The following is a 10,888-nucleotide window of genomic DNA, read 5'->3' as shown; positions in this document are numbered from 1 at the left end:
ATTTCTAATAATTTTTATTTATTTAAGCTAATATTTAGTGAATAAATATGTTTTTGTTGAACCAGCTAAACAGAAATTTGATGGTTCGTAAACTGGATCCGCCGCTAACGTGATATCCGATGGTCGAAAACTACTTACGCTCAACGGGATTCTACCATGTTTCTAGGATTGGGTTGATAAGAGGATTTTACGACTACCCCTTATTAGCTGCTTTGGTGGAAGGTGGAGGCCAGAAACTCATTCGTTTGTATTACCGGTGGGTGAGGTTACTGTGACACTGGAAGATATCGCTCATATATTTGGCCTACCCATTGATGGAGAGCCTGTGAGCGGATGGACAGATAGTAGTAGCGACTTCCTACAGAGGCAGAGTATCGCGATATTCGGTCGTGAACTGGATGTTAGTAGTTCTTCGAAATCTTATATAAAGTTGGGTTGGGTTCGGACTATTAGAGACGCAGAGCCATTGGATACCGAGGAGTCTATTAAGAGATACGTCAGATGCCAGATTTTTTATTTGTTACGTTCGACCATATTCACAGATAAGTCGACCTCATTTTACATTTGAATTTTATCTCAAATTTACGGTTAGATTTACTAGCGAAAACATCCAAAAATAAGGCATTCATCATTGGCTAAACGCCGTGTTTCACTAATTTATGCATGTTGTGATCGAAAATTTTTCATACTAAATTTAACGCTAATAAAATTTATTTCCGCGCTTCTATTTACAGTTGAATTTAGCTAAAAAATTTTAAATTTGAGATAATTTATTTTAAAGACTCATTTTCACTCATAATTATCGAAAAATTCACTACTAAATCTGTTGGTAACATCTGTCTCTATAGCGTTACAATGTAACAAGTATATATACAAACATAAAGAAGCTAAGGAAAAAAAAAAAGAAGAAAAAATTGCCAAAGAAAAAAAAATGAAGAAAGAAATTTTGACCCGAAAAAAGGGAACTTAATCAATCCTAAAAAGAAACTTAATATTATATATATTAACTACAAAAATATTATGATTATTCATCTTAAGTAGGGATGTCATCGAGATTGGGCGGGGACCGGGGATGCCTCTCTGCTCCCCATCTCCACCCCCAGATTTGCTCTCCGTTCCTGTCTCCGTTTTCTGTCGTGAAGAAATATTACTCTCCATCTTCATTCTCCGTAGAGCCCCACGGGGACTCCATTCCCCATTTATCTGATACCTCTAACTAATTATTAATTTTTATATGAATAGAGCTGCAAGTATCCATCCTATACAAAAATAGCAAGATTTTATACAAAAAATCTAAACGACAAGATGATGACTTCTTTCAAAATGCACAGTGGGAGAACCCAATGGCGAGTCAGAGGATAGAGCAGAAACGAGGTGGGAGACGCGGCAACAGAGAGGAAAATGGATATGACGACATAGTTACGGAAAGGGACGCCGCAAATAGAGAGCACGATGCAGTGAGGGTGATGGCACCGTGAGGTGTGACGATGCGGTGAGAAGGGAGAGTGGCGAGGGAATGGCTGCAGAGAGGTTGGATGGAGTATGGACAGCGTTAGAGATATCTGAATTGAAGAAGGGTTATACAAATGAGGATTAAGAGTTTTGGGTTTCTATATATGTGAAGGTGGCCACTCAGATAAAGACATCTATTTCATCTTTTGCTAAAGATGTTTTCACATTGTGTTTTAATTGGTTTCTGTATAATTTATTCGGTGTTCCTCATCACATATTATTAAATTCCTCAAAAGATATTTTCTTTCCAAAAACGATAAAAAATATTTAATTTGGACTAAAACCAAAAAGATAATATATTAATTATTAGATTTTTTTAAACTATTTTATTAAATTTTTAATTTAAAGAAAAATCCTAGTTAATTTTGGTATAGAAATTTCGAATTTGAAAACATTGATAAAAATTATGTTGAATTTTGATTTATTTGATTCTCATTTAAATTAATCACTACAAAAGTTAAAGTTCTGTTTTGAAGTTATATTTGAGCTTTAATCTGATTTTTAAAGTTTCAATTTACTTAGTTTGATTTTTTAACTTTGGTATCCGTGACTCATATTAGGGTTTTAAGTGTTTAGTTGAAAAAAAATTTAGGTAAAAAAAATTTCAATTGTCACATCAAATAGTCACTAGAATGTATAATGTAGCAGTCGTTAGTCTATCTCAGCATGTCGTTAACGATTTTGTGAGACAGTGACAAAAATAAGATCAGGAACCAATGTGAGTCATAACAATTAAGTTGGAAGACTAAATTGAGTAAATCGAAATTTTTGAAATTAGATTGAAATGCGAACATAATTTCAAAGACCAATAAGTATTATCTCTTTAGAAAAATTATTCGTAGATAAATTTTAGAAAAAAGAAAAAAAACATGATTTTTAATTTTATTTTTAAATAAATTTTATTTTTTAATAATATTAATTTTTTATCGAATATATTTATTTAATTATTTTTTAATTATATATAATTAAAAATAAACGGTGTTTTCATGGTTTAAAATAATTATATATGATTAAAATAATTTTCATGGTGTTTACCGTATATAATTATTTATAGAATTACCGTATATAATGAATGTGATATATTTTTTTATGTAAATAATCTTTTAAAAAAAATCATATTTTAATTATAAACATAAATATAATTTGATTATATTATTTATGAAATGTGACTATAGATGTAGATAAAATTTAGTTATATTATTTATATATAGTTTCATTGTATTGTATTACTTATAAAGTTAGATTATAATTATGACAATAAAATTGTTCTGGTATTTTTATATGTGTGATTAAATGGTGGTGTTAAAACATTACTCTTAATTATAAATAAGGTTTATCACTTAAAAAATCAAAGACTCAATTAAAAAAATACGAAAAAGATGATGTTAAAATATTCAAACTCTTTAATATAAAAATATTTGAAATTCAATTAAAAATTATTTAAAATTTAAACTCAATAAAAATTTATATTCAATGTGTTTTGTATTAAATATATTTAATAATTAATTTCTTGAAGCTTGCAATTACATCGTACCCACAAAGCCACCCATAACTTGGGAGTTGACCTTAGTAATATTTATTCTCACCCTCTGTTACAGGAGTAGCCAATTTTTTTTATAATTTGCACAACCTAGCTAGCTTCAACTCTAGATGATAACTATTAGAAGTATGGGTCTTACGCTATGTTAAAAAACTAATAAAAGAAAATTTTCATTGAAAATTATTTTTATATATATTTCTAATATGCTTTTAAGATATTGATTACTTTAATTTTAGCATTGTAAGTAAAAGAATTACAAGTCAACATTCATTCATGTTCAAGAATAAAGACAGTTCTAGAGTCTTATTATATTATACTATACTTCCTTAAATATTAAGAAGGCTTTCCAATGCTCTAGTCCACTTTTTTGGTTCTTTGATGATCCAGGGTGCAGTACCCTTGAGATATATCATTAAAAATGTTGAGGGTGCAGATTTATTAGGATTATTATGGTGTAGAATCATAGAAAAAGGGTGTAAGGTGTTCCCAAAACTTATTGAAAAGGTGACAAGCAAAAGCTACAGGAGTACTTGTTGAGAGTGGAGGCAGCTGTGGTGTGTTGTTAAATTATGGAGCCGCAACTATTAAGCCAGCGCGGTAGTGGAGTTGGTTTTTTTGTGGACTAACATGGGCCTGATTGTTTATGTTGGATCGGGTTTAGGGTCAAAAACCATGTCCCACCCCCATTTGATTACCTGAATATCATCAGTGGTAACCTAGCGCAGCACCTCACAGCCACTCCCAGTCCCAGGAACCAACGCCCCCTAACCGCATGCGAGTCCCGTTGAAGAACCGCTTCCAAGCAGCGCCGGAGAGCCATGGAGCAGCGTGGACCATCCCCTCCCAACAGTGGCAAACCGGCGAACCGAACCCCTTCGAGTCCAGATATGGAGGCTCCAACTTAGGTATTAATTTGAACGATTTCTTTTCTTTGGTGTGTAATGCAGTGTAGTTTTCTTTGAATTTCCTGGTAATAGTTATTGATATCCTTGTTTTTGAAATTTTGCATTTCTTTGAATGTGTCATTTTATCTTATTTCAAATAGCCGATTGATTGTCATTACCAGTGTTTGTAATTGAAACTTAATACGTCGCAGATCTAGTAGTTCCAGCTGCATGCATCATAGGGATAGAAATGGGTTGCTCTTGTTGTTTGCTAAGTAAGTGGTGGGGCCCATCTTCTCCCATTCAGGTTTGTGATATTTTTCTTTGTTGATGTCAAACTTCGTCTAAATTTGGTTAATCTGAAATCTGTTTGATAGAGGCTGAGAGAGATGCCTTCCGACGGATCTGAAAGTCGGTTGTATTAGGTGGATGAAATCCTGAGTGTTTACGTCAGCGATTACCGATCGAGTCTGCAGTGTGGTGGGACAAACGTAGGAAGCACACCTAGACCTTGGAAAAACTGTAAGTATAACCACCAGTGTTCGGAGATCCTGATGTTCTAATTTTGGTTATGAAAGAGGTTATTCGTTCCTTGAATTTGTTTTATATAATTTTTTGGTTATAGAATACTGCCGGAATGTATGGGATGAGAGATCTGAATGCAAAACCAATATTGTTCTGCCATAGGCCATTCAGTTAGTGTGTATCAATTGGCGACTTGAGTGACGTTGAAGTTTGTCCTTGTGGCATTTATATTTTTTAATCAGTTGATGATTGCCTTACAACTATTAAATAATTAATTAAGCAAGGGATTAGTACTGCTAAATAAGTTCACAAATAGTTGTTTGGTCCCCAAAAATGGTGAATAAGTTGATGATTCGGTTTGTTTCATGTTGCATCAGAAGTTGCTGGCTTTTTGGTTATGGCTTATTCTGCCAGTTAGAGATTAAAGAATTATGGTAATGTAATTTGAAAACTTGAATATTGTTGGAGCTACCAGCTGGGGATGGAGTAGAAGTAAAATGGAGGTAGTGAGAAGATTTTAGCGTTTGTTCGAACGAATTTCCGTGGTTTTAACTTTGGATTCTCCTTTGTACTTAAATGCCACCAGAAACTCTTGCTTTAGTTCCGATAACTATACAACTCTGTCTCAGGCTTCGTTTATTCAAACACTATCATATTTTTTCTTGCTCCATTTTACTTCTATTTCATCCCGGCTGGTAGCTCTAACAATATTTGTTCCCGTAGTCTATTCGAAAATTTCTGTTTTAAGAAATTCGATTGGTACCTCGTGATGTTGGCAACACGGTCTATAATGATTGTTGTTAGCACGATATCCAATAGGAATGCAGGAAATTGAAACTGATATGATTTATAACCTCTTTTTTCGTCGAATAATTACGCAATAGAAATAAAAAATGCAGTAGCTTTTTGTTAATGTGCACGTCTTTGTTGCTGACTTCCTGAGGACGAGGCCTACAAGGGGGGATAAGAAAAGGATGCGAGCGCACATTGGAACAGACGTGGAAGAACACAAAGGTTATGCCGACATGTACCTTGGTCTTTGGCTAGAAATCATGTTTTCGTCAGGAGGGAGGGACACGTGAAGCAACCTAAAGTGACCAAATTTGACAAACGGGAGACACATTCTGCGCAACATGAAAAGGGTATTTTGTTGGAGAGGTACATATATGTTGTTGACATCTTGTTTCAGTTTTGCTACCTTATGAATTTAAAAGCATGACATGCCGTACACGTGATTGTGTTTTGTGAATTTAACGTTACTCTACATTTCTTTAGATTGTGTATCTTGTTGTGGCGCAATTTTTTGTTCTGTTCTTCTATGTTATTTGCACTGAAAGCTTTATTAGCATAAGACTAATGTTGCATCTTTCTGCATTGTTTTGGCTGGGTTCTTCAGTTTTAGTATGTAACATAGGTTCGGTGGTTTCTGTTCTTTTACATTGTTGGAAGGTGCAGGTTCGGTTCTTTCCGTTTTGCTATGTAAAACAACACATGGGTTTTGTGCTTTGTTTAGTGGAAGGAAAAGACACGGTTTGCTCTCTTGGCTGGAACCCATGTTTGTCTGCTAAGCTTATCCGGTTCAGTTATGCTTCTGTTTTGTTCTTGTTTTTGTTTGTTGTTTTTCCCATTGTTCTGACACTGTTTCTCCTTCCCTTGTATTGAAATTTTAAATATTTTTTTTAATCGTTTAAAGAGGCTCGCTTGACTTTCTATTGTCCCTTTAAATATTTTTGTTCTCATTTGATGAAGAAAATAGAAAAGACGATGAACCACTTTAGCTGTTTTGTACTTTGTTTTTGCCAACTTTATGTTCTGTATTGTTCTGTTGGGTTGATATTTTTTTAGATTTCCAAACTTGACTTAATTTTTAACACTTCCAACTCAAATTTGTCACTTGCATGACAGGTGGTGGCTGAAAGTAGTTCTCCAATTCATCACAGAATGTTGAATACATAAAAGAAGCCGCTGTTTCCTATAAATGTAACAACCGGGTTGTAAAGAATTTATATGTATTTAGAATTTGCTTCAAGGAAGAAATACAGTCTCAATCGGATGCATGAATGTCAATAATCTAAGCATCATTGAAGTGCACTAGTATTCTAACTTGGACAAATCTTATCATGCGTTTACTTTTCCTCATGTCCATTTCATCAAGTCTCGTTTTCTACTTCCTAGTAGGGCTGAAAGATGAATTAAACTTCTTAATGTACTCTATGCTATACATTTTCATGTCTGGTTTAGCAAGTGAATCAATTATGTTTGCCACGGAAGTTGTTTATCGTTTTGCTGTGTTCATTTTATTATGCAGATAATAATCTCTGCTTATTATTTGTAGGGCTTAGAGAGTCGGTACAGAATTTAGTAGTTTTTTTGGCTTACTTGCATCGCTGCATTGTACAATTGCATTATTTTGTATGCATTTTGTATTTCCTATATCAGTTTTCAGTTTATAATGAATTTTTGTAGCTGTATGTGTTTCGTCAAATTATTATCGTTAATTAAATGTGTGTCATTCTCAATCCCCAAAGGAAGCAGATCTTAAGATCCTTGTGGTTTTTGCTTGTGACTTACATTGGGGTAGTTATTTTGTTTAGGGTAAAAACAAATGTTTTTTTTTTTTACAAAACGTGTATGACGTTTTGTCCCTTTATAAAAAAAATTAATTATTCAAAGACGTCTTGTCTTTTTATATTATAAAAAATTACCTCAGTAACGTGATGAACTATCATAACAGGAATGTAAAATATCAAAATGAACAAAAATTATCGCATTTCGCATTAAAATTGTCTTTATCCAAAAATCTTAGCCTGAATGTACCGTATGTGTTCAGATGTAGTAAACAGAGGAGGAGGGTAAATGGATTCACGGATTAAAGTGCTAAAATAACGTATGAATAATTATACTTCGCTGAGTTAATAACAGTTATGCTGGAATAATAAGCTGATGTTATGCGTGAAGTGAACATTAGACTAATTAATATCTAATACAATAGAATATACGTTAAAAAGTAAAACACGGAAGACAGTGAAAAGTTAGACTGCTACAAAGCAGGTAACACATGGTGGTAGGTGCTATTATAACTAAGGTTAAGAGGAGCCTACTTCCTAACCAGAGTTAAGTATAGGACGAAGATGGTAACGAAGATAAATAGGATACACGGGTAGGGATTTTGTTGCCGGCGCCTCTGGTTGGATCGGTTGGTTTGATGGACAGTTGAGTGGCTGTCCCCTCCTTCAATTTGACGTTGCTCATGTATGCCTTCGTCGAAAGGGATTAGTTGGTCAGGATTCGGTGATGGGTTGAGGTGAATGGATGTTGCATGAATTTGATGCACTAGAGGACCACTGTTGGTGAGCTGAGTCTGTAATCTTCTGGTAGATATGAATTGTTCGAAGGCCATACGAGCTTCATCGAAGGTTTCGTAAGACTTATGGAGGTTGCCGCTAAATTCGTTAACTTGGCTATGACAGGCCGGCCAGGAACTATAGATACCAGGGACCCTCCCTAGGAAAACAACATAGTATTTCTTCTTGGCACGGACCATGTTGAGATTACAAGGGAGACTTGTGTTGAGTATGTTTAAGATGGGATGTTGGTTTTGGTGGTTTTTAAAGGCAGCGAGGTTGGCTCCTGTGATTTGAGCATCAAATTGAAATTCTGCAACTGTTACTATGTTTACAACGGTTGGAAATTTATCGGCTGTGGGGCTCACATGTGTCGTCTTGCAAGGAGCATAAAGTGGCCTAACTTTTGGTTTGGCGAAGGACAGGGCTCCGGTTGAAATAAAATATTATTAAATCAGAAATAAAATTCAAAAGTTAATTATAAGAAATGAAATATAAAAGAAGTATGTAATACAATTGTGTCGACTCATTTATTTAACGTTTAATAAACATGTTGTAATTAAATTGTATTAACTCATGGGAGGTTGACGAAGGCTTGCAGGTCGTAGTCCGCGCGACACTGGATGCATGGGATATGAGCGGCCCCTCCGAAAGCATGGACGGAGTTTCGCTCTGCTGCACGTTTGCGATAGTCATAGAGAAGAGGCATGTGGCCCCTGGTAGAGCACCTAGGTGAGGCACATACGGTGTGTTGTTCTTCTATACGGGGCATTTGGACCTCACCCGGCCACGAAATTGTCAGAATTGAAAAGCACCTTGCCTTACCCTCAACGAGTGAACCAGTTGCATCAAGCTCGCGATACAGTTCCAGCCCTTTTTGTTTTTCGTCGTTGTCGTCCGTGCGAAGCAGCAAGGTCATGGTCAATGCGTATTTGGCTGCTGCATGGCCTGTACTTGCTGCACTATTCAGCATCTGGAGGCCAACGTTTTCGTTACGTCTGATGAAGAGTTCCCGAAGTGCCTCCCGAAACAGAAGCTCTGGATGGCCAGCTGCCATGCATCGATCAAAGAATCTCTTGGCCTCCGGGCTGAGGCACCACCACCACGGCGTGGCATGCGGTGGTGGGATGGAAACACTCCGGTGAACAATATCGGCCTCTCCTGCATCGCGTGCAGCCTTACAGGTCATTCTGAGACTGTACAGGTCGCGAATGGAGGCTGACGCAACCTTACTGGTAATTGCTACCCAGATGTCGTTGGGAATGAAAGCGATTTTTGAGGAACAGTCGATTGTCATTTTCAGTTTGTTCCTGTTGGTTCCTATTTCGATGGGGATGGGGATACGTGTTTAGAGTATGGGGTTTGGAGTGAGGCATAGGAGTGTAGCCTCCATATTTATAAGTCCACCGACCCTGTTGGAAACCTTAACTTGAGTGTAGCAGATACGTTCTCAATAATGCATGCGTATCCAAACAGGAGAGTTAACGTAACTATATTATGGTGAACATTGAAAAACTGTATAGGGAATGGTATTAATTATTGGAAAAGAATAGATGACTAAGAAGAGTTTTCCACAATGTTCCCCTAGCACTCTCCTAATTAAATTTACTCTATTAATGTTATTATAATACATTGTTCAGACGCTGTGACACAAAATGTTGTAACTTAGCTATATTTTTCTAGACCTCTAGTAGTATACGTTATTCCACGTGCAGTCAGGAGAATGTGAAAGGTTCGGGGAGATACTTAGCCGTTTTAAGTATATGAATAGTTAAAATAATCATTTTTTATGTAATCTGCATAGTTTAGGGTCGTTTAATATCATGGATGTGAAGTTCGTGTTTTTGAAGTTTGTTTAGTATATCCCATAGAGAGAAGATTATGTGACGCGTTTAATGTGAAAATGAAAAAGCGTTGAACATATGGTGGAGGGTGGAAAAAACGGATAGGTGAGCTGAATGCATTTATTATCGAATTTAAAGCCCTGGGGAAGCGGTGTGACTGTCCAGTGAGATAACTGCGCATACATAATTGGATTGGAGAATGTGATGAGGCATGTCATATATAAATATAAATAAGTTTCATGTTTGAGATTACTTCGCTGAGGATTTTGTTTATAAGTTTGAAGGTTGTTACATCCATTTGTGACCGAATCGCTGTTCATTGGGTTGGAACAATGTCGAGCCTACGCGTTGGCGATGGAAGTGGTTCTTCCAGAGGAGGTCGCCCTGGCTCCCCTCTCCACGACGACGGTAGGCGGTTTCACACTTTCTTTTTTCCCGGTTATCCTTTACGTTTACTCATTGTTATTGTTTTTCCTGGGTTTGAAAGTCTAGAGGTTGTCCCCACGGTGAATCCTGACCAGTTTGTCATCATGGAGGACCTTGAAGAGATGCTGCGCAAGGCATGTGACGCCCTTAAAACAGAGCCTCCAGTGTTTGAGCCCCGCGAATGCGTATACGTCCAGGGCGACCGCTACTATGGGTTTGTGGTGCATGTGGGGGGCCGACCGAACGGAGTCAACTTTGTGGCCTACGGCAGGTTCTTAGCCGATGAACGCCTGGCCAGGCAAGATGCCGCTTTATCATCCCTGCAAGCTGTTGTTGGAGAGTCTGGAAAGGAGATCATCGACTACAATTTCTACGTGGCTCAGAGTTGCAGGGAACGTCTTCTGGAGTTTGAGCGGATATCTGGTCTGTCCGTCGACTCGCGTGTCGCTGAACTGGAGGCCGAGAACGCTCGGCTTAGGGCGCGGCTGGCATCTTGGGACACGTTGCACGGCCGTGGATAATGTTTCCTCTTAGGTCTTGGGCGGACGGTTTGCTGTTTCTGGGGTTTCGGGTTTGTTGGTTAGGGTTCATGGTTTACGGTTTCAGGGTTTGTGGTGAAGGGTTTATTATGCATCTTTTTGGCTCGTGACGCTAACGTTTATCTTCTTATTACGTTATTATGCAATACTTACACTCTATTTCTGTATGCGTGGTTTACAAGGCTTGGCACAAAATTTTTTTTGCAAAATATCGTTACACGCAGCTTCGAATATGAGATATGATTTTCATTGCATAAATAGTCATAAAGCTTGG

The 10,888-nt window shown here is 36.9% G+C and overlaps 1 protein-coding gene across 1 annotated transcript; it reads right to left on the bottom strand.

The window, feature by feature from the left end:
• Window positions 8,380–9,102, bottom strand: LOC107647646 (putative F-box protein At1g67623). Its single transcript, XM_016351709.1, has one exon. The coding sequence runs from the start codon at window positions 9,100–9,102 to the stop codon at window positions 8,380–8,382; it is 723 nt and encodes a 240-aa protein (XP_016207195.1).

This window comes from Arachis ipaensis, chromosome B06 (genome assembly GCF_000816755.2).
Source record: "Arachis ipaensis cultivar K30076 chromosome B06, Araip1.1, whole genome shotgun sequence".
Classification (NCBI taxonomy): domain Eukaryota; kingdom Viridiplantae; phylum Streptophyta; class Magnoliopsida; order Fabales; family Fabaceae; genus Arachis; species Arachis ipaensis.
Note: the sequence above shows the minus strand (reverse complement) of the source record. Positions and strands in the feature narration are given on the sequence as shown.